Raw genomic sequence first — 25,815 nt, 5'->3', positions numbered from 1 at the left:
ATGTGGTGCTGAAGAATCAAACCCAGGGCCTCATGCATGCAAGGCAAGTGCTCTACCACTGAGCCACCTACCCAGCCCTGGATTGTTTTTTAAGTACAAACAAACCTCATCAGAGCTTCACTTAAATGTCTGATTAGCTACTCACCACCTTGAAGAGGATAAAGCGAACATTCTTAGGAGAAAACATGCAGATCCTCTTTTTTTGGAGGGGAGATTGGGGGACATAAGAGAAAATAGTTCTGGTGTTCCGTTGCACAGTAAAGGAATTCCCAATACTCTACTACAATAATATACTGTATTATTAAAATAGCCAGGAAAGAGGACTTTAAATTACATCATTATTATGAAAAAATGTTTGTGTTAACAAACATACCTTAACCTAATTTGATCATTACATAATGTCAGCAAGCATATGGAACTTCATATACATGCACAATTATGTGTCAGTTAGAAATAAAATTGTTAAAATTTACCTGGTATATAAAAAAATGCAACTAAATAAAACATAACTAGATATCTTGTCCCACATTTGAATGTTTGAAGGATGTTTTAATCACAATCATTCCACCTCATTTCCTTCCAGACCCATAAGTAGGCAAGCCAATGAGAAAGCCTACTTTTTTATGCTTCTATTGTAAAAATAGTGTACAGAGGGGTTACAGTTACATGAGTAAGGTAATGAGTACATTTCCTATGGAGCATTGTTACCTCCTCCTTTGTTTTTTCCTTAACAACCCTTCCCTCCTCACCTCCACAACTACCCCCTTACCCCCACAAAGTTGTAAAGTTCATTTTCTACATAGTGTTTTGTACATCTCATTGTTACAATGGGTCAACCTGTATCCTTGTTTCAACATTTTGTTATTTCCCTTCCCCTCCCCAAATTAGAAATATGTATATACAAGATGCAGGGCACCAACATCAAATACAATGAAAACAGGATTTATACTGTGGGGGAAGAATATGCAAGAGAAACAAAAAAAATCACATAGTACATTTTAGATACATTAAAAACAATAGCAAGAAAGAAAAAACAAGTTGTGTCCCTATCTTGGGGTTCATTTCACTTAACATCATTTTATATGGTCATATGTACATAGCTTTTGACCTTTTCTGGTTGTCCTCGACTTATACTAGTTATTGCAAATAAGGGAAGCCATTGGACCTATGTTTCTTTGGGCCTGGCTTACTTCACTTAATATAATTTTTTCCAAGTCTTTCCATTTTCTAACAAATGGGGCAATGTCATTCTTTCTGATGGAGGCATAGAATTCCATTGTGTATATATACCACATTTCCATTCATCTATTGAGGGGCATCTGGGTTGGTTCCATATCTTAGCTATGGTGAATAAGGCTGCGATAAACATAGTTTGTGATCGTTTGGGTAAATGCCCAAAAGTGGGATTGCTGGGTCATTGGGGAGCTCTATGTGGAGTCTTTTGAGGAACCTCCATACTGCTTTCCAAAGTGGTTGAACAAGTTTACACTCCCACAACAATGCAGTAGGGTTCCCTTTTGGCCACATCCCCTCCAGCATCTGTTGTTATTATAGTTCTTGATTATAGCCATTCTAACTGGGGTGAGGTAGAATCTCAATGCTGTTTTGATTTGCATTTCTTTTATGGCTAGAGAGGTTGAGCATTTCTTCATGTGTCTATTGGCCATCTTTCTTTCCTCTTCAGAGAAGTTTCTCTTTGTGTCTTTAGCCCACTTATTTATTGGGCAGTTGTTTCTTTGCAGATTTCTTTGGGGATTTAGTTGTCCACTCTCTCCACTTCTCTTCAATTTAGTATTAGAATGCCTAGCTACAGCAATAAGACAAGATGCAAACATAAAGAAGATCCAGATAGGGAAAGATGAAGTAAAACTCTTACTCTTTACTGATGACATGATCTTGTATTTAAAGAATTCCATGGACGCCACTCCCAAATTACTCGGGCTGATCTGAAATTTTGGCAATGTAGCAGGATACAAAATTAACCCTCAAAAATCAATGGCTTTTCTGTATGCTAACAATGAAAAGAGCATGGTTGAACTCAGGGAAGCAACTCCTTTTTAATAGTCACACAAAAAATAAAATACTTAGGAGTTAACTAAAGAAGTGAAGGACCTCTACAATGAAAACTTTAAAAGCCTAAAAAAGGAAATTAAGGCAGAACTTAGGAAGTGGAAAAGCCTCCCAGGCTCCTGGATTGGGAGGATTAACATCGTGAAAATGGCAATACTTCCCAAGGCTATCTACAAATTCAATGCAATAACTATGAATATTCCAATCTCATTCTTCAGTAAAATAGACGAAGAAACCCCAAAATTCATATGGAACAATAAAAGACCCCGAATAGCAGAAATAATCCTTAGCAGAAAGAACAGTGCTGGAGGAAATCAATACCAAATTTCAAACTCTACTACAAAGCCACAGTAATCAAAACAGCTTGGTCCTGGCACAAGAAGTCTAATGGAGTAGAACTGAAGACCCAGAAATGAACCCAAAGACCTATAGCCACCTAATCTTCAATAGGGGAGCTAAACAGATAGAATGGAAGAAAGACAGTAAATGATGCTGGCAAAATTGGTTTAACACCTGTAGAAAATGAAAGCTAGATCCCCATATATCACCCTGCACCAGAATCAACTCCAAATGGATCAAAGACCTTGGAGTCAAAGCAGACACCATGAAAACATTACAGGATGGAATAGGAGAAACTTTAAGGCTCCTTGGCGCAGGCTGGAATTTTCTTAATAAAGACCCAGAAACACAGCAAATCAAAGAAAGGTTGGACAAGTGGGATTGCATGAAGTTGCAGAGCTTCTGCATGGCAAAGGACATAGCTAGCAAGATCAATAGAAAACCAACGAATTGTGAGAAGATCTTCACTAGTCATACATTGGACATTGGACAAGGGTCTCATATCTAAAGCCTATTTTTTGATGTATGAGGTTTGGATAGATTGGGAGTGGAGTCATGGTTGTAGGGGTGACACTGATCAAAGTACATAGTTCTTATCAATTGACATGATAATTTGAAACTTCTTTGTATAACTACTTAAAGGTAATAAATAAGTAAATGTAAAATGGAGGAGGAGGAGGAGGAGGAGGAGGAGGAGGAGGAGGAGGAGGAGGAGGAGGAGGAGGAGGAGGAGGAGGAGGTGGAGGTGGTGGTGAAGGAGCCTATTTGGGGAAAGGGTGCCACTAGGAAACTTAAAACTATTCAAAATCAGGACCGATGAGAAACTCCTAATTGCATGACTTCAGCCACACACCCTAATATGAGAAAACTTAAAGTCATACATTCCTATCTTTGTTGAAACTATCATGGACAGGTGTGGACACCTGTTCTGCTGCCTTACAAGTCCCATTGTGTAAAGAATCATAACCTCTTGGTGGGAATGGCCCCTTATCAATAATAACATCCAAGGCAGTTCTAGGGCTTGTTGACCTGTAGACCACCACAACACAGAGGTGCAGGTGACACAATTATTGAAGCTCTTTGGGTGAAATTGAGAACTCACTCTTTAAGAAATGTTTGACTGACCAAAGGAGGGAAAGAAAAAAATCCCAAGGCACTTTTCACTGCTTCTTTTTCTGTGTTTTTTTTTTCCTTTGTACAGCGGGCAAGGGAGCTCACCTATAGGATTATCCAGTACTTTTGAGGACTGGAGGAACCTCTGTGTTAAAAATGAAGCTAAAATTCAAGGTAAGGTCAAAGCTATTTAACTGAGTTGTTTGCATTCTTCAGATGAGGGAATATTAATTATTTTGAACTAATTATGGTTCACATTTTTGAAGGAGATAACTTGATAGTGAAATTTATTAGAGCCAAAATCAGTTTTAGTGGTGAAAGGAAAACAGGAGGATAAAAATGTAAAGGAGTTGGAAGAGCAGGAAGAAAAAAAGGCTGTTTACTAGAAATTCTTGAGAAAATAATTTAACTCAATAGATGCATTTCATATGTATTAGATACAGATGGATGTATAAACTAAAAAAGATATATAAACTAAAACTAGGTCAGTAGAAAATAACAGGATTATAGCATAGCTTAGAAAAAATGTACAGTCTTAAATATACTTATAACTCAAATAAGAAAGCCAAAAAATTTGATGTGATTATCCATTTCAGTAAATTAGAAAAGTACAGTAAGTTATACTGGAAGAAAGTAGAGGAAATATAAAGTAAGGAAGAAATAATGTAGAAGAGCAACAAAAATATAAAGCTGAAAGCTTTTTTTTTTTTTAGAAAATATGATTAAACTGAGAAACTACTTGCAAAAGTGCTTTGTCATTTTTCAGAGAGAGAGAGAAAGAGAGAGAGAGAGAGAGAAGACACCAATTACAAGAAGTAGAAAAAACCATTCATGTAGAACCCCCACATTAAGCAAAAATCATAAAGGTAGTATGGATAACTTCATGCTAATGAGTTAGAAAGTTAAAGAAAAATGGCAAATTCTTACAAGCCAACTTAACAAAACTGGTACACACAAAATGTAGACTGCTATCAGAGTAGATGTCTTAGCTCATGTCCCACAGAACCAAGAACTTGATAAAGGACTTGGCTATTGATGTAGGGATTTCTGCTGGCTGAACATCTTTAGTGTCAGATCCCACTAGCCATGCTGCTAACAGAAGACCAAACTATGTGCTTAGCATACAACAAAATTGAGCATGGTCTTATCACTCCTCAAAGCAAAACAGGAGAGGATTTTTACACCTAATGAATGATGAAGAGCTTTGCCACCCCAATGAAACAAGATATCACAGAACAAAACAAAAAGCACATCACTTCATTTCTTTGTGAATCCAAGAGACAATGCACCCTGGTGGCTCAGAACCTCCAAAAGTTTTAACTTGGATAATTATGATTCTCTAGAATCACAGCAGGCTCCTTGCCCATTCTGGGCCCTTTTGCTGTACACACACACACACACACACACACACACACACACACACACACACACACAAACACACACACACACACACATTTCTGTTTAACATATGTATTCTCTATTCACATCATATCACCAATCCTGTGTTTGTCACACTGTTGGTGTTCAGCTTCTAAACTCAAGTAGCCTAGTTGTCATTTGGCATTTTATTCAATATCAGTCAGGACAATTTTGTGTTTATAAAGCAACTTCTGAAGATTTTTTTTCTAATACCCATTATATATTTAAGACCCTAAACTTACACTACTACAGTCCCCAAGATGTTTTTACTAAATGTCTAAGCATTTATTTGTGAAGTTCGAATTTTTCTCCCAAATTCAGTTTTGCCATCCAATCTGGACTCCAGTGTCAGAAGAAAATGAGAGCAATGTACTAAGTTCCTATTCTAATCCCTCAAATCAAGGCTGATACTCAATGCTTTAGAAAGAGTCCTTTCTAATTTAGTTGCAGCCTCTAGCTATTGTTCAGAAAAATTGGCAGACATGGTTCAGAGTATGATTAAAGAGATGAGATAGAGGGGAGATTACTAATGACTTAGTACCTACAAAAAGGTGTAATCAGAAGGTAAAAGAAAAGTGATCAGATATTCATGCTCAAGAAAACCACACAAGCGTTTTGTACCATCTGTCAATAAGTTCTAATCCCGGTTTCTCTTGACTTACCTCCACCAGCTTGTTGGCATGTTCACGAAAAACCTGGGCATATTCTTTCACTTCCTTTTCATTGCCACTCTTTGCAGCTTCGATGAGAACCAGCAAAGGGACGTTGGTTTCCAAGAAGGAATCAGATATGTGATCCATTACTGCTTTCCGAAGCTACAGTCAAAATAAGCACACATAAGAATATATGATTAAGGAATGGAATTTCCAACTTTTTCCTGAACTATTGTCCAGATATCATTTCCAGGTAAATAATATTCTAATTCTTTTTTTTTTTTAGAAATTTTACCAGTGCATATTTATCACATTAAAGAAAAAACACAGTATGTCTGCCTATAAATTCAATGTTATCTGCTCAGTGAAAGTTGCATGTATAACCTGTAGTTCAATATACTCTATGTCCTCTTTGATTAAGAGATCTGCTTATTCCTTGACCTGAATGTACCCCTTTTAGGAGATCTGAATCAAGATATAGTTCAAGAATTCAGGCTCTTTAGAAAAGAAGAAATCTAGGCCTCAGCCAGCCATCGGGAAGAACTGTGGATGAAGAGCTGAGCCCCAAAGTCACTCCAAAAATAACCACTGTTCAGTCTCCTGCTCTTCCTAGAGGCACTATTTGTATTACTTAGAAAGGACAGGTGCTATGGTTGCTAAGCTTCAGAAAAAAAAAAAGATTTGCAATTGTTTTTCAAGTAAAGTAAGAATAAACAAACCCCAATCTCTTAACAATGAAAATTACACATCATTCCTACCATATTAAAAAAAAAAATAAGATGCAGGGCAGCTGCATTAAAACAAAGCAAAGCAATCCCTGGAATATCTCAGCTTATGCATACTGTCTGAATATATAGAGGATACAAAAGAAAATATACACAAGATAAGATGATAAACAATCCATTTTGCAGGAGTGTGCAGATGAAAATTTGTCAAGGTAATATACACACATTTGCTACTGGTCAGAAGAAAGAGAATTGTGAGCAAAGTTCACTACCTTTTACACTAATTAGCAAGAAATGAATATGTGTATGTATAAATTAGTCTGGTTTTACTCTGTATTGGGTTTGACATTTAATCATGTAAAATATAATAGAGGCCTTGTAAAGTTAATATTGTTTACTTATTTAGCAAACTAATGTCTTAAACTAATGCCTGGGAATAATGTTGGTTGTTGATAAGTTCATAATTTAAGTGGATGAATTATGCACAAAACATTCAGCTAAGATCATTTGGGAAGGGGAAGCACTGAGTTTGAACTCAGGGCCTTGTTCTTGCAGCAGTCTACCACTTAAATCACTCTGCAGCTCTTTTGATGTTGGTTATTTTCTTTTTTCCTTCTTCTCTTCGTATTTAGCTAAGTCTACAGTGGTGTACAAAGGGGTTACAATATAATATGTCCTTTTTTATTTTTATTTTTGTCAGTAGTGGGGCTTGAACTCTGGGCCTGGGTGCTGACCCTCAGCTCTTCAGCTCAAGGCTAGTGCGCTACCACTTGAGCCACAGAACCATTTCTCATTTTCTGAGTGGTTTATTGGAGGTAAGAGTCTCACAGCCTTTCCTGCCCAGGCTGGCTTTGAACCACGATCCTCAGATCTCAGCCTCCTCAGTAGCTAGGATTACAGGCATGAGCCACCGGCACCCAGCTAATATATCCATTTATGTGTATAATACTTATTAATCAGAGTCAACCCTTCCATCATTCTTCCTCCTGTTTTCACCTACCCCTCTCTTCTACCACATACCTCAAGTTTCCATATGTACATTTAGTGTTATCACTGTATTCACTCACCGTTCCCTTCCCCATTCATTTAGAACATCTTTCATCTTCCTGATATTCATTTTACTACATTTTCTGATAATTTTTCAAAGGGTTTACACCATGGAGTTTCACTCCTGCATGTATTATACTTTAGTTAAGTTGCTCATGGATATATGCATATGTCCCTCAGTGTGTTTACCACTTCGGGGCATTTATCCAAAAGATTGCAAGAGTGGATACAATAAAGTCACTTGCATGCCCATGTTCTTTGCAGCAGTAGTCACAATAGCTACATTACGCAAACAGCCCAGATGCTTCACAATGGATAAATAGATCAAGAAAATCTGAGATTAAATAAATATATGTATATATTATTCAACCATCAGGAAAAATGAGATTCTGTCATTTGCATGAAAATGGATGGATTTCCCTTGGTTATTTTCAAGATAAGGTCTCAATTTATTCCCAGGCTGGTCGGGACTATGATGCTCCTATTTGTACTTCTGTAATTCACTAGCTAGACAGAAGCTCATGGGCCAGCCCAGGCATTGCTGTACTTTCCTATGGCTGAGTCAACAGATATTTGCCATCTCACAGAACCATTGCTAGGGGCTGCAATCCTTCCATCTCCATCTCTCAAGTAGTTAAGATTATTGGCTTGAGCCACTTCACCTGGATTCAGTCCGTACCAATTTATATAATTTGACTCTTACAACAACACTATGATGTGCAGAGTGTTCTTAAACTGGCATTTCAAAAGAAGAGTTAGAATTTAGACATGTTTAATAACTTCCCTGCAAACTAAAGATGGCAAGGGGTAGAACCTATGGTAAGAGGGCCTGAAGGAAACTGTGCAGTGAGCAATTAAAGTTAACCATGGCAATTAAAGCCATGGCTCAGTTCCAGGGAGTAGCTTCACATAGAAAAGGAACTTCTGGGAAATTAATCAAATAGGAACTTGACAGAGACGACAGAGAACAATGGAGAATGTCTGACAAATTTGGGGAGAGGGATAGGATGAGTCAAACTATGTCACCAACAAAACCACCGTATTTTTTTAATATTCACACAAAAATAACAATGGAGAGCTCTGTAAAGCTAGACCAAAAGAAGGCATGACACTACTTTCTAAACTTGCATGAAGATTTTGTCCCAAAATGTAGGCAAGTCTAGTACAAAGTTATAAGAAAAATGAGAATAGGTATATAGTGGTGTCCCTATAGAAGCTTAAAGCATAGAAAGATATATCTATGAGATAGAATCAAACTGTAACCTCCAGTTTCAAACTAACTAAAAGACTTTAAAGCATTGATCTGAAATATTAAAGACAACATAATTTATAATAAGAAACAACTAAGAATCGGGTCCTAAAACTTAATAGGTAATTATAAATAAAAAATAATCACTTGAAAAGTACTAGATAAAAATGAACAAATTCTATAATAGTAAATGTGTTGTGAGATTATTTTTGTTTAATTCAAAAGATGGGGGATGGAGAAGTTAATAAACAATTTAAGCAAGGTTGACAAGTCTTGAACAAAAGAAAAGAAAATTCAACTTTCTAAGAAAAAATTAAGCAAACAGAATGAATACGAAAAGTTATAATTAATAAACTTTCATCAGTACATATATATATATATATATATATATATATATATATATATATATATACTAAGCATGACATTCTAATAATGTAGTATATATTTCAAATTTCCAGTGATTCAAGCCTGTAATCCTAGCTGTTCAGAGGCTGAGATCTGGTGGACTATCGTTCAAAGTGATTGAGTTCCAGTTGCACAAGCAAGCTAAGTGAATGCCAGGCACTGAGTTCAAACCCTGGTACCACCAAAAACAAAATAAAACATACATTGCTAAAAGCCATTTTAAATGTTCTCATCACAAAAAACGTCAGGTGATAGATTTTTCCATGTTTATGTATGAAAAAATATCACATTTTACATGAGTGTATTTGCCAAGAAAACAAAAAATTTTAAATAAAAGTAAAATCAATTCTGAAAGAATATATGTTTCTAAGAAAAATAGTCCATAACTACCAAGCACCATATACACTAGGAAAACTATTGGATTCTAAAATAGTTAACTTAAGCATGTGATTTAAAAAGAAAGGAAATAAGATCAGCAAGACTTTAATCTCAAAGCTTTATGACAAAAGCCAAAAAGTACTATACTAGGATATTTATGAAAGAAAATGAAAGCTAAGAAGTTTAAAACCAATCAAACTAACTTTCAAGGACATGAAGCACACAAACACACACACCAAAAATCCAAATAATATTCAAGAAGCAAAGACCTGTAAAAAAATTATGTTAAGAGAAATAAGTCAGGTCCAGAGAGACAAAGGCTGTGTTTTCCCTCAAATGTGAGAGCTATAATTACCCTATATACTTACAAGTGAATAGGGTGGGTGGTATTCAAGTGTATACAAATACTTTTACTGAAATATGGAAGATTCAAGAGAGAACTCAAATAGAGTACTTTCTTAAAAATGCAAAGTCAAAGTTCAAAAATTAATCACCAGGAAACAGTACTTTGAAAAGAGTGGGGTGGGGTCAAGGATTAAGGAGTAGACAAACAGAAGAAGAGGGAGTCAAGAATTCAATGTCTATCTTACAAAATTAAGGAAAGTGAGGGAAGAGGTTGGGTTTAGAGGAATATTTGATATGTTGAAAGGGGTGATTGAGATGCATGGATCGAGGTTAAAATTATATTCATATACTTCTGTTAAATTGCAACTTCGCTATATAGCTACTTAAAAGAAGAGAATATTGCTCATATGAGCTTTTCTATTAGCAATTGGTTTAAGAACCAAAGTAACTAGAAAAACATCAACACAACAATAACAGTAAATATTTGGCATATCCTTATCTGAATAATTAAAAATAAATGATGGATTAATGCAAAAGAGTACAGAATAAATGTTTCTATTCCGTGATGATAAAGATATGCTATAGCACTTTAAAATGGGAGGAGAAAGAGACTAGCAAATATAGCAATATTGTGTTTTGTATAACTTAAATTGCAATGGTAATGTGAATATGGTTATCTTATGCATTTTACTTAAAGGTTCAATAATACAAACAATTCACTATAAGATTTAACTAATCAAATCCAATGTCCTTGCTAATCAGGAACATTGGTAAGGAAGAAAGGAAACATAAAGGCCAGCTGCCAGTGTCTCAAACTTGTAATGCTAGCTATTCTAAATAGGAAAAGGGTCTGTTTAAGCATATTCCTCTTTATAGGTGAATTTTAAAAAGAGAGATAAAATTAGAATATCACCATTCTGCAATGCTTAGTGAAATAATAAGTCTGGACAATGACCATCAGTAGTTGAAAACACTAGGAAACATTGAGACATGCAGGCACTATGTACATTCTGATAAGAAAGCATAATGTCAACCACAGTGTTGTCAAAAGGAATCATAATTGAAACTGGTAGAAGCCCTAGATGACCCTGGTGATTGAGGGAAAACACCTACAACACAATAACTTTTGAAACTGCACAGTGCACATCCAATTAGCAAAATTCAAACCCTGAAAAACTGAGAGCCTGATGTCCTCAAAAATATAGATACGGTAGTTTACACTTACAATGCCAGCAATAATAGTGAGGGGGCTGAGAACTGAAGGATAATTATTTGAGGCCAGCGTGGGCAGAAAACTTCATGAGACTTCTTAACCCATAACTGGGTACAGTGGTACGCATCTGTCATCCAAAGTTACAAGGTAGGCTGACATTGGCAGGATAATAGTGTCAAACTAACACAAGCAGAAAAGTCCATAAAACTCCAGCTCCCCAGAAAGCAAATTGAACATGGTAACCGTAGGTATATTCCAGTTCAGATGCATGGATGTGAAGAGGCAGTGAGACCTTATCTTAAAAAACAACTAAGGCCGGGCACTGGTAGCTCACACCTGTAATCCTAGCTACTCAGGAGGCTGAGATTTGAGGATGCAGTTGGAAGCCAACCCTGGCAGGAAAGTCTGTGAGACTCTTATCTCCAATTAACCACCAGAAAATTGGAAGTGGCACTGTGGTTCAAGTGGTAGAGTGCTAAACTTGAGCTGAATTGCTCAGGGACAGCACCCAGGCCCAAAGTTCAAACCCCACAAAGAACAAAACAAACAAACAAAAAAGCAAACAAACAAAAAACCCCAAGGTTAAAGACCAAACTATAATGTAATGCCAGCTCAACAAACACAAGGTCCCACAAGGACCCTACCCTCCCACCCCCCCTTTTGGGGGGGGGGGAGTTTTTTAGCTATAGAAAGGAATTATGATAGGAAGGAATACAGGAGATTGAAAGACTAAAAGCTATATCCTATAATACAAGAAAAATTAAACTATATAACCTAAAGATACGTTATGCATTTGGACAGTAAAACCATAAAGAAACATAAGGAAGTAGTTATTTAAAATCCAGGATGTTATTTGCTTTTGGAGAGAGGAAAGGAGCATGTGGAGAGGATGCTAGGGAGGCAGACAAAATTCTATTTCTATGTGTTGTGGTTACAAGTGTATGCATAATAATAATTCAACAAACTATTCTTGTTTTGAATTTTAGGTCTTGTAATAAAAATTAAGAAGAAACGAATAAATTTTTCTTATAACCACTCCTTTGGTTCTTTTCCATTTCTACTTAGGTGGAATACAGGTGGCCTTTGGGATGACCTTGGATCCCTTTCCCTTCACCCTGAGCATGGATAAATACTAATGTTCTGTTAATGGCCCAGTATTGCCATCTAATTGAGAAATAACATTCCATTCTGCTAGAGCCTTTGACATGTTGGAGCCTATTACCTGCAGTGTTTGACTTGCCCTAATTTAACCAAGCCACTCTGAAATATTTTCTTTTTCTTTTTTTAAAATAAGTTTTTTATTGTGAAAATACTGTACAGAGGGGTTAGGATTACATGAGCAAGGTAATGAAAACATTTCTTATCAAGCATTGTTTGTTGCCTCCTTTGTTTTTCCACTACCATTCCTTCCTTCCTATCTCCACAACTACACTCTTCTTTTTTCTTTTTCCTACCAACTATGACAGATTTCAGCCTGCCTTTTCATTGCTAGCTCTTTTCTATGCAAAGTGAGGTTCACAGGTCATCATCACTGCCACTTTCTGGAGGGATATTAGAAAATGTATACCCAGACCTCATATGATGGTATACACCTTTACTCCCAGCTATGCTGGAAGTTGAGCTATAAGGATCATGATTTGGGGATAAACCAGGCAAAGAAGTAGTGACCCTATCCCAAAGAACAAGCTAGGTATGGTAGTTAAAAATTTGTAATCATAGTTACATGGGAGGCAAAAGTTGTTTGCTGCACATTTGCATTGTCTAGCATTTTATCTACACTTTGATAAGATAGCTAGATGATTTCTCCACACAATAAAGTTTTAGGAGCACTTCCCTAAAAAAGACTGTGTCAGTCAAGTTCATAGTGTAAAGCAATAGCAACTAATTCTAACTAATTGAAGCTGAAAAGCTGTCTAGTTAGTTCAAAGAATAGGCAGAGTTTGAAAACCATAGAATACCCTGTGCCTTTGAGCAAATGACTTTGGATTCAAAGTTTTAGGCAGGTGTGCTTAATTATTACCTGGAAGAAATACAGGCACGGACTCTGAGCCTGTGTTTATACCAAGTTGCAAAAGGGAGGTTTTGGGAGGAAGTATAGAGGGAGGGATTGAGAGAAAAGTATTTTGTGGAGGCAAGTCCATCTTAGCTTCTTATTGGAAGACTCACAAAATCAGGAATTTCCTCAGACTCACAAAATGTATTCAAATACTGACTCTAGAAGAATAAAATCGTAAAAAAGAATCTATGTCGCCAGGCATAGTAATGTCACCTATAATTCCAAATGCTCAAGAGCCTGAAGCAGGAGTTTGAGTCCAACCTAGCAAGATCACATATCAAATAAATGAATAAATAAATAAAAATAAAACTAGCATAAATTAGCATAATAATTTGTAAGATCAAGCATGAGTGGAAAGAATGATCAATAGCTTTTCTGTATGCCTCGATAACTTTTCTATATGTTAACAATGAGAAGAACAAGGATGAAATCAGGAAAGCAAATCCCTTTGTAATAGCGTTCATAAAAACCAAATAGGAGTTAACTTAACAAAAGATGTGAAGAACCTCCATAATTAAAACTTTAAAAACCTGAAAAAGGAAATTAAAGCAGATTTAAAGAAGTATGAAAACCTCCCATACTCCTGGATTGGGAGGATTAACATCATGAAAATAGCAAGACTGCCAGAATCTATCTACAAACACAATGCAATACCCATCAATACTCCAACAATAGTCTTTAATGAATAGAAGAAGCAATCCAAAGATTCATATGGAATAATAGACAACTCCAAATAACAAAAACAATCTGTAGAAGGAAGAACAGTGCTAGCAGAATAACAATAACAAACTCCAAACTGTTTTATAAAGCCATAGTTTTAAAAACAGCTTGGTACTGGCACACGAACAGACTTAAGGACCAAGAAATAAAAGTGAAGACCCAGAAATGAGCTCACAGACCTATGGACACCAAATCTTTGTTAAAGGAGCCAAAATAACAGGATGAAAGAAAGACAGCTTCAACAAATGGTGCTGGTAGAACTGACTATACACATGTCTAAAATTGAAGTTGGATCCTTATATATTACCCTGCACTAGAATCAACTCCAAATGGATCAGAGACCTCCTTGTAAAATCAGATACCTTGAAAATATTACAGGAAAGAATAAGTGAAACATTAGTGTTCCTTAGCATAGGGCGAACCTTTCTCAATAAAGACCCAGAAACACAGCAACTTATCAAAGAAAGGTTGGATAAATGAGATTGCATTAAACTGCAGAGCTTCTGCATGGCAAAGGATATAGCTAGCAAGATAAATAGAAAGCCCACAGGTTGGGAGATGCTCTTCATTAGCTATACAACAGACAAGGACCTCATTCTAAAATATAAGAACTCAAAAAAATTAAACCCAACAAAAACAAATCCTCAAATAAGCAACCACTTAGAGATTTTTCTGAATAAGAGGAAATTAAGGGCTGGGAAGGTGGTTCAGTGGTAGAGCACTTGCCTTGCATGCTTGAGGCCCTGGGTTCGATTCCTCAGCACCACAAAAGAAAAAAGAAAAAAGCCGGAAGTGGTGCTGTGGCTCAAGTGGTAGAGTGCTAGCCTTGAGCTGAAGAGCTGAGGGACAGCGCCCAGGCCCAGAGTTCAGGCCCCATGACCGGACCCCCCAAAAAAAAGAGGAAATTAAGAAGCATGAAGAAATGTTCAACATCTCTGGCCATAAAAGAAATGCAAATTAAAACTATATTGAGATTCCACCTTGTACCAGTTAGAATGGCCATTATCAAGAAAACATAACAGATGTTGGGTGTAGCCAAAAGGGAATGCTACTACGCTGTTGGTAGGAATGTAAACATGTTCAACCACTCTGGAAAGCAGTATGGAGTTCCTCAAAAGGCTAAATATAATACTTCCCTATGACCCAGCAATTCCACTCTTGGGCATTTACTCAAATGACCACAAACAAGGCCACATTAAATGTACTAGCACAACCATGTTAATTGCCGCATTACTTACCATAGCTAAGATACAGAATCAACCCAGATGCCCTTCAATGGATGAAATAACCAAGAAAATGTGGTATATATACACAATGGAATTCTATGCTTCCATCAGAAAGAATGACATATCCTCATTGATAAGGAAATGGAAAGACGTGATAAAAATAATATTATGTGAAATAATATAGACCCAAAGGCCCATAGGACTCTTGGTTTCCCTCATTTGTAATAATTTGTATATGTCTAGGATAGTTCTGGCAGAGGATCACAATACCTCAATAGGTATGTACATATGACCTTATCAATGATGCTAATTGAAATGAACTACAAGATTCAGATACAAGAGGTGGGGCTTTTTGTTGTTTTTTTTTCTTAATGCACTATATGCAGTTATTTATTTTTTCTTTTGTTTTCTCCTCTTTTGTTTTCCCCCTGTTGGCACTGTTTTTTATTTCATTACCCTTTGTATTGTATATAAAATTAGGGAAAATCACAGAAATGGTGAGACAAAGGACAAAGTGTGAACCAATGCAACAGTGAAAATCACAAGACATTTGTTGGAAATGAACTTTAAAACTTGAGATGGAGAGTTGCAGGGCAGGGAAGGTAAGCAGGAGAAAATGAGGGGGTAACACTGTCTGAAAAGAACAACACTCATTACCTTGCTTTTGTAACTGTAACCCCTCTGTACATCACCTTTACCATAAAAAAAAAAGAAAAGAAAGAATGAAACTATTAGAGACATGTTTATAAATAATAACAAAATGGGTGAGGAGTTAATAAGAAAATAAAATCTGAAACTAGGAATTTGGACAGTAAGGGCAAGTATGCTACAACTCTTTATTTTCAATGCCACACCAGACATGATTAATCAATTACAACATTCTTTTATGCTGAGCTCAGACACTAGTTCATAATCCTTCTCAGAACAGTGCTCCAGGAAGCTTTAATCAACCCTATTTCTCCTTCAGAATGAAAGCTATCCTTTACTGAATCTTTCCTGCAATGGAAGTTTCTGCATCTCCATCTTTAGGTAGAATTGTCCAAGGAAATATTTGAGGTACCTAGTACAATCCTGATTTTCAGAAATAAAAGTGAACACCTGATCCTGGGCTCAGCTATTGACATTTAACAAAACTCTGACCAGTTAACATCTGTCCTGTCACCTTGATGCTTTGAAAACTCCTCTGAAGAAAACTAGCATTAAGTTTTTCAATGTGGTATAACACAAAATCATATTAAGGGGAAAGGATGATTTCTAATAGTCTAAAAAAATCTCAAGCCTTATATCTTCCCATAAATATAACTTTTCCAGACTCTTCAGAAGTAAGTGACATATTTTACCATATTTCCTTAAGCTTTCTGTAGAATTGTTATTAAAAATGAAAAAAATCAAAGCAACAAAATGACTGGACCAGAAGCCATCTAGCCTAGGGGACTTGACAAGAATTGAGCCTCATTAAGTCAAGCAAAACTTAGCCAGTCTGAAGGTCAATTAAGATAATCAGCCAGTGCAGTAATCCACCCAGAGCCATTTTAATATGGTAAGGTGCCATCATTCCAAACAGTCCCTTGGTAATGAACACTCTACTCATTGTTTAGGCTGGAGGTGGGGCACACTTACGAAGCCAGAGGAAGAGCATTTAGAGAATAATCACCATTTTTGCTTGATTTCTTTTCTTTTTCCAAGAGAAACAAAATTTCTTGGTCATTATCTTGATGGTACCAACCATCTTCCATGAAGCAAAATCAGTTTAATTGGGATACATAAGCATCTTTCCTTAATGGAACCAATTACCTCTAAAAAAAGAATAGTTAATCAGACCTTAGGTTTCTCTCCATCTCCTCCATCCATTCCCCCACCAAATTCAGGCTCTGTTGAGGCAACTGAAGTACAACTGCCAACATTAGCAACACCTATATCCAGGCTCTTGATTTGGTCTAACCAGATTAACAGTCCACGTCCTCTAGAGTTTCCATTGGTAGCCCTAACAGAGTCAGAATGAAAGTTAGGAGCCTGTGTCTCTGATGAAGTAGAATCGCCGAGTCAAACTCATAGTTTTAGTGTATTTGTTGATTAATTAATGACCCCATCTATAACTGCTCCATGTCACTCTGTAGTGTCGTAAAATCCCTATATGCCTCTGGCTTTGGCTGTGCGTCTATCTGTGTTGGACACCATCGGTGTTGGATACCATACTGCATGCAGAGGGGTAAAGGCCCATTCACCAACCATTGGTCTTGTTTGGCCTTACTCTCTGTTGTCCCCATGTGAAAAAAAGACTCAGACTAGACTTCAGGTCCCAGGATAAGAGAGACAAGTATGTTGAACAGAACTGATTCATTTCAGTCATCCCTAACATGACATTTTAGAGTAGTTATGCCCAACTGGAACCAGTCACATGAAAAGGATGGGCCCAAGTAAGTGCTGTCAACAAGTGAGTGATAAAGACCATTATATGCCCCAGGGGTGCTGTTATACTACACTACAGTGAAAATAGATGGATGATAATGTGCATATTGTTTTTTAGAATATATTAGTTACACAAGGGCATTTATTTCCAGATATTCCTACACTGTACCCTGATTAAGTTCTGTTCTAATCTTTTCCCCTGCCTGCTTTTTACTCTTCTATTGTTCATTAGCTTTCAGTGAGTTTCTTACTGCCATTTTCATCCATAGATACAATGTATTCCAATATTATTCACCCTTCATTATTCTCTTTCCAATCCACCCCTCTCTCTTATCCATTCAACAATCCAGCAATTACAATCATGATATTTAAATAAAACAAGATTTTGCATATGAGTGAAAACATGTGATCTTTACTATACTTTCAGGGCTCATTTCCATTGCTCATTACATATCTTTTTAGAATAAGTTCTTGAGATCATGAAGTCACCATTTGGGGGAAGTGGGAGACATCTTGAAAACAAATGTTTGATAAGTGGACTAAGCTGATTGCCAGAATCCAAAGCCACAGAAAGTGTACTTTGTGTGTTTCATTACACAGCTACTGTCATGTATAAAAATATCACAACTGCAATTCCTTGCTTTTCTATATTAGCAAACTCTTCAGTTAAAAAGTTGCACTAAAGACTAAAGTCACGGGGATTAGGACAAAGAAGGATTGATCAGTGCTCAGCCTGAAGGACAGTAGCAGGTGTTTAGCTCCTTCTGTTGATTTCATTTTCTGCCCCAGCACACACAGGTCTGTGTCAAAGTCCTCTTTTCCCTACATGACAGGCAAGGGCAATTGCTTTCATGAGAAGAGGAAAGGAAAGGTTGCCTCAGGGTCCAGGGGATTGTTAGGATCACTGGAGCTCTTCAGATGTCCTCAATCTAGCAGGTGCCACAGCTTGACTTGGTGCACGTAAAGTTGCTAGCAGAAAATAGATACCACCATGCCTGGATATAGTTCAAGGAAGTGAAGGAACAATTTGTGGAGTGGAGGGTGTGTGTGGAAGGTGGAATGTGGCTACAACAGTGAAACATGAAGATGATGAGGGCAAAGAAGAAGGAAGGAAAAATTAATATCTCGTATTAACTATCTTCATTTTAGAGTTTATTTTTGCCACTTAGAATACTTAGAATAGCCTTTTCTCTCAGTTTGCCACTGTTTTCTATTTCATAGGTAATGAAACTGAGGCACCTGCTGTTTTCACACTGAAAGTGGCAGAGGCAAGATTTGGACCAAAGTCTTCTCATCCCAGGATGTTGCTTAAAGCTCACATTTGCTTTAATATCATGTAAGAATGGGGACCTTTTCCTGCCAAGGACCATTTAGATGTTTATAATATCATTTGCAGATCATACAAATTTATCAATCTGGGTAGCTCTTGGGAGACATACACATGCATATCTGTCCCATCCATGTGCTAAATGATTTTGCGAGCCTTGTATCGTCCACGGGACAGCTATTCCCAGCCCTGCTTTAATGTCATAAATAAGTGATAATCTGGCATGGAATAAACATATAAGTTTAGACATAGACATGTCCAGAAGTGGAGGTGTGGCTCAGTGGGAGAATGCTAGCTTTGAGGGGGGAAAAAAGCTCAGGCATAGGACCTAGCACCTGACCCAGCACCTGCATACACATGAAAGTGCAGATGCAGGTTACTACTAGGATACAGCTTACTAGGATAGTATTCCAGCTTTTATTCTAATTCTTAACAATATTAGAATCACACCATTTTTATTATAAATATACCTACTTCATAATCCCTAAGCAAAAGTTCATCAAAAAATAAAAAGCCATGAGAAGAGACACCTTGAACTTGGGATCATCCAGCAATTGCAGGGACTCATAAGTACTGCCTTCATTAGTTCATGGGCCTTGTGATTTGTGTCCCTGACGAATAGGGTCACTTTTTGACCCCTCCAGTAAACAGGCAATGTAATTCCTCTCTAAATTGACTATTAGAATGGTTTAAATGCCCTTGCCTACAAGCTGAAAGGCATAGTTAACACTTTTTACATAAGCTAGAAGACCAAAATTTAGCTATCAATCAACCAAGGCAGAAAGAAATGACTTGACAAACTCGTTCGTTAAGTCTGACAGGAGTCAGGAGCACAAGGCTTTCCTCCAACTGTTTAAATGTATGTGTGACAAGGGAATATTAATTACCTAAGACAAGACATTTAAAGGTATTAGCTCAACACTACCAGTCTATTTTACCCCATTAAGGCTATTCATCAACGTAAATAAGTGTATTTTCTTCAGCAAACCAAAATGAATGCAGTCAATGGCTCATACCTGTTAGAAATATCCATTTCCCTAATTCATGGGAGGATAGAGCAATGAGAGGATTACTACAATATAACTCCAAGCTAGAAAAGAAAAATAAACTGCCTCAAAAATGGCGTAAAGTTGTCTGCCTTTGGGATGGTATATGATGAGTTCATGATGTATATTGAGCTACATTCAAATAGATGTTGTGGAAGTGTTTTTGCACAAAGTCTGAATTCTTGCATTCATTTGATGAATATGAAACAGCCTGCAAAAGACAAGGAAAAATGGCTGTCGCAGCCAACTGGCATAATATGTTTTAACTAATGAGAAACTTTGAAGTCTGCGTGTTTTATCTTAAGCTATGTAATGAAAAACATCTCTACAATTTTTCTTAATGGATAGATTTTCTTCTTGAGAGACTGAAAAGGTCCCTTAATTATTTGCCTTCAACTGTGCATTTCAGAGTTTCTTTGTGATCTCAAGGGGAGAAAAAGAGATCTATAGAGAAAACTCACCCCATATGTCACACTTTCATTAAAAATATTTAAGTGTTTTGGCAAACAACAGAAATTAGACGAAATGCACAAAAATACAATGGTATAATGATAATGCAATTAGTTCTAAAGAGACAGGAATCTTTTAAGAAAAATAAGCAGCCCTGAGAGATGGAAATGTTTCATCTCTTGTTTTATTCCACAATTAGCATTCACTTATTTATTCCCTCTGTTAGAATTTGAAGAGCTCTTGTTGTTCTAAGTAGTGTTTGGTCAGCTATATACAGAAAAATGAGATAAGCCATCCCCTCTAACTCACTGCTAACAACTTCACCATCTCAATTCCCAATTACGAACAAAGCTACTGTGATGACTTGACCTCATGCATGGATGACTGATCTCATAAATGATGCAGCTTAGAGGCAAACAGGAGTTCCTTCTGTTAAATGAGTTGGAGAGTCTTAAGGGGTACTGTAAAAAAAAAAAAGGAAGCCCATGTTTTTTATATTTCCTTCATATCACATTACTTAAGATTTCCTTATGTAAAGGTCATCTCAGAATTTCTCCATCCTTCCACCAACATTGTCATCCTTTGAATTATCTCTAATTTCTAAATCTAGAAGATGCAGTATTTCAAAAGGTTGGAATTTGCAGAGGCATGAGTAAAGGTGGAAAAGACATTTCTATATATACTTTACTACAATCAGCTAACATAGTCTCAAAAAGTATATTTGAGCAGGGTGCCGGTGGCTCATGCCTGTAATCCTAGCTACTCAGAAGGCTGAGATCTCAGGATCGCAGTTCAAAGCCAGCCCAGGCAGGAAAGTCTGTGAGACTCTTATCTCCAATAAACCACTAGAAAACTGGAAGTGGCGCTGTGGCTCAAGCAGTAGAGCATTCGCCTTGAGCTGAAGAGCGCAGGGACAGCACTCAAGTCCAGAGTTCAACCCCCACGACCGACCAAAAAAAAAAATTATTTGGAGTTGAGAGTGTGAGTCGGGTTGGGAAAGATAGGTGAGAACAATGGAAGGGGTGACCATGATCAAGATGCCTTATTCTTATAAACAGGATGAATTAAAACCCCTTTGGACCATTACTTAAAGATAATACAAAATAAATTCAAAGAAATCATCTTTAGAATTCTGCATATTTGGAAGATTTATTTAATTCTTGGCTGCTTATTTCCTGTAGTAATAATCTTATGCATGCTCTGTTTTTATGGCTTGCAGAGAACTTTGCTAGGTATTATTCCGTTTGACCTTTCTTGTAGTGTGGTACAGTCACAGGCATGCATCATTATATTTGTTGCTTATATGAGGATGGGGAGGATACACTGGTTGAATATAGCAAATGCCAGAGTCAGGTCTTCTGGTTCTAAGAATAGAGCTGTTGTTTTCCTTAAGCGTTTATGGACCTACTTGTTCAAGCTCACAAATATTCATTAGACAGAGGTCATTTTCTCTTTCTTTCTTCCTTCCTTTCTTTCTTCCTTCCTTCCTTCCTTCCTTCCTTCCTTCCTTCCTTCCTTCCTTCCTTCCTTCCTTTCTTTCTTTCTTTCTTTCTTTCTTTCTTTCTTTCTTTCTTTCTTTCTTTCTTTCTTTCTTTCTTTCTTTCTTTCTCTCGTCCTTCCTTCCTTCCTTCCTTCCTTCCTTCTTTCCCTTTCTTTCTTTTTTTGTGTCAGTTGTAGGCTTGAACTCTGGGCCTGACACTGTCCCTGAGCTTTTCAGCTCAAGGTTAGTGCCCTACCACTTGAGCCACAGTGCCACCCCTGGTTTTCTGGTGTTAACTGGAGATAAGAAGTCTCAGGAACTTTCCTGCCAGGGCTGGCTTTGAAACATGATCCTCAGATCTCAGCCTTCTGAGTAGCTAGGATTACAGGCATGAGCCACCTGCACCTGGCTTCTTTTCTTTTTTGGTACCAGTATCCAGACATCATGTTCTCATTCAGCTTGCTAGTTCACAGCTGACTCTATCCCACTTGAGTCAGGCCTCCAAGAAAGGTCATGTGTCCTTTCCATTCTTCATTCCCAGTCTTAAAATTCCTTCCAGGATTGCTTACCCTATAGGAAGCATCTATGAAGAGATGCCTGGATATTTCATTCTGAAAATAAAATACCTGCTTTGATTGATACATTCAATAAGTACAAGCTGCTTGAATTCTGTGAGAGTCAAGAGTGACACAGGTAACAATATACTCTCATCCCAGCAAGGACCTTTAGGAGGCTTGTAAAATGTTGTTCAAAAGGTGATTTAATCCCTCAAAACTGCATTGGAAACTGAGGAGACAATGACTAAAGATATGGATTTGGTGACAGGCTAACAGCAGAAACCTCTAAAAAGTGTGGTGGCACAGGCTTTCAATCCCCAGCACTCCAAAGGCAAGAAAATGGAAAGTTTTAGGCCATCCTGGTCTAAATAGCAAGATCCTGTCTCAGAAAGGAAAATAGTGTGCATCAGAACAATTTCATTCAAGATTCACAGAAAAATCATCCTCTTCTTTCCCTCATGTAACAAATACAGCAGGATTTGTACCAGGGAGAGTCACCTGGCCTGTATATCCACATTCTCTGCCATTTCCCATTACAAAGCTCATCCCATAGAACTTAGAAGAGCCCCTATGAAAAAGCCAACGCCTTCCTAATTACCACTCCATGTATCAGATAAGTTACATACAGTCCACCTGCAAAAGATGGGCCACCTGGGTTAAGATGCCATTGAGTTGGAGAAGAATGGTGATGAGCATACACTTCTTAGTGCAGATGCACTTGATAAATGTGCCTCTGAAGGTTTTAACTGTTTGGGTTCAGAAAGGAGCCTACCATGCCTTCTAAAACAAAGAATGGTTCACTACCCTCTCCTGCTTTACTCCACTATGGATAACTGTGCCTTAGAGCTACTTTCTCCCTCCAGATTCCTACTACTTGAATGGTATGCTTCTTCACTTCCTATCTGTAGCTACTGCATACTGCTACATTTCCAATAGCAGATTTTTTTTTTACCTTGAGACCTTCCTACAATGATTGGTGTTGACTCTATTCAAGGAAGAAGCTTCAAGTCCTTTCCCTTTGCTGGGTCTGTCGCATCATCTTATGCCCTTATTTACTCAATATCAAGCTAGCTTAACTTCTAGAGCAAATGTTGGAAGAATTTTCCTGCAAAGAGACATAAAAGATTTTTCCTTGGTGCGTCAGTTATTCTCTCCAACAACCACTCAACTCTTCAACTTCAGAACAAATGTACTCAATGAAATTTCATATAAATAAGGAGAAGGCTGGATTTGAGATGCCAGCACTAGTGTGCCGAGGCTTGTTCTACGTCAGTGGATTTTAGTCTTGTCTGCTTCTCACTCAGTCCATTAGCTGCTGCCACAAGTCCCAGGCTACTTCAAGCTTCATTCACCCACTGTTTCCTTGTAACTGAGCATCTGCTGTGCCAAGCAGCTACTTGTTTATGAAAAGAACCAAGGAGGCTAAAGACGGCCTCCAGGAATCCGTATGCTAGTATGCAGATATGACTACTTGGTCAGTCACATGTTTACCCCCTTTCAATGAGCCTCTTGACTTCAAAGGAGAGGCTGAAGTAATCTGTTCAGAATCAGGACTGGTTGATTAGTACTCAGTTCCTGCTGTGTGTGGAACTGTGCACTCTTCCTCTCAATTTTCTGGTCTCCCAGTTGCCCCAACCCCAAACTGGTTTTAGCCCTTTCTGCAGTTGTAACTTAGACTGCAGCTATTAAGTTACAAGACTGCATGCAGCTCACTGTTACTGAAACTGAAAGATTCAAATACTCTAGAAATCCAGCCCTGGAAGGGGGAATAATGCACTCATGAAAAACTGTGGCGGAGAGAAGATGAGGCTGGGATTGGATCATCATCCAAACTTCTGACTAGCACTTATGGTTGGATGCGCTGAAAAAGTATCTTTTCTCATCCACCAATTCCTCAGGACAAATAGTTCTCCTTTAATCTCGGAACACGTTGCATAATCTGTTCAACTGTTTTTTATGGATACATCATGCAAGTCTGATGGGCTGATGTACATTTAATCGGATATCCCCAAGCTAAAATGGAAATTCTGTATATCACCCCCCATGATTAATTAGAAAAATTAATTTTAAAAACAGTCCTGGGTTTTTTCTTTTATTTTCTTTTTTGCCATGGGACTGGACATGGGCATGTGAGGCTTAAGGAAGAAATGAAATGGTGATGATAATAAACAGGGAGATTATTATAATGATTATTATTGAGAAACTCAGAGCTCATTAATAATTGATATTTACCTTATGCTATTTCCACTAGGACTTTTAATAAAAGCTATAAACTAAGACTAAAGTGAACTAATTTTAAAGACTGTTGTCATTAAAAGGACAGGCTTCAGAGTCATCTCATTTGGGTTCTCCAACTTCTAAGTTTTGTATTCATGAGAACTTTAATCTAACAAAAAGAAATGAACTTCAACAATTTGTTCAGAAAACTTTTTTTTTTTAGTAATCTACCTCTGAAGAATGGTTATAGGGGTTGTCAATTAAAATTCAAGCAAAGAGTGAACACTAAATAAATGTCAAACAGTTTCAGGGCACAGCTTTGCTTGTCTGACCTTCAAAAATAACCATATACAAATGGGAATAATGGATTAGAAATCATCAAGAAAGCTGATTATTTCAGTTGTTTTAATGACAAGAGGGCACATATAACTGCTTAATGTCTAAATCTAATGATTCTTGGCACTCTGGGCTCTGCAAAGGTAAAACAATCATGATTTCATATGTAATAATCATTCTTTGTAGATCTTTAGAATTTTAAGTGGATTTCTCTCTTTTTCTTTTGGTGGGGAGGGCTGAGACAGAACCCACTATGTAAGCTGATTTAGCATCAAACTTATGATCCTCCTCCTCAGCCTCCTCAATGCTGGGATTATAGATAGGTACCATTATCTTGGGCTAAACAAGATTTTGACTGACCTTATATATAGGCCTGAGAATTCAGCTAGGCAGGACAAAGCCAATAGTAAAGTTTGGTCACTACAAGATCACTGACACAAACTCAATTTTCTAACAATTAAAATGATACAATGAAAGTACCTGCTTCTGGGATAAGGGATGAGCACCTATCTCTAAAGAGAGACTGGAAGGAATCTCTACATCGATGAAGATCCTGTAAGGGCCCTGGTGGTTCCTTCTGTCTCTAAAAACCCTTCATGTCTGAATCAATACCTTCTCTTTCAAATATAGCTAAAAAATGAGCCAAGGAGACAAGACTATTTTCCCTTCCTCTTTCTCCTTATCACTAGCTCCTATTCACCCCTTGATTTGAGATTTAAACACATGTTAAGGAAAAACAGGTTTTTTTCTAAGACACCTGCCATCATTCAGGTTTTAAAATAAATGGCAAAAGATCATGTGTCTTTCTTTTTCAAATTAAGGATAGTTATGACTTTACCTCTACTCACTGGGCATATTCTTTTTCAAGAGAATTAAATGCACATGTGTGCGCATGCGCGTGTGCACACACACACACACACACACACACACATATGAAGGAAATTTTCCATGCTCCAGTATAACAAAAATACCAATTTGGGTATAGTTTCTTGAAATGTGGCACCATATGTGCATCAGTAAACATTATGTGTAGTG

The 25,815-nt window shown here is 37.3% G+C and overlaps 1 protein-coding gene across 5 annotated transcripts in view; it reads right to left on the bottom strand.

Annotated features, from left to right (window-relative positions):
- Positions 1-25,815, bottom strand: part of Ctnna2 (catenin alpha 2) — a 1,105,512-nt gene that overhangs the window by 218,107 nt on the left and 861,590 nt on the right. For all 5 annotated transcript variants that reach the window (XM_042690427.1, XM_042690430.1, XM_042690428.1 and 2 more), the window contains one exon: positions 5,604-5,756. In XM_042690427.1, coding sequence (XP_042546361.1) covers positions 5,604-5,756 — 153 coding nt within the window. The remainder of the gene's footprint in view (positions 1-5,603; positions 5,757-25,815) is intronic.

Source organism: Dipodomys spectabilis, unplaced genomic scaffold (assembly GCF_019054845.1).
Source record: "Dipodomys spectabilis isolate Male_0828 unplaced genomic scaffold, ASM1905484v1 ptg000137l, whole genome shotgun sequence".
In the NCBI taxonomy this organism is placed as follows: domain Eukaryota; kingdom Metazoa; phylum Chordata; class Mammalia; order Rodentia; family Heteromyidae; genus Dipodomys; species Dipodomys spectabilis.
Note: the sequence above shows the minus strand (reverse complement) of the source record. Positions and strands in the feature narration are given on the sequence as shown.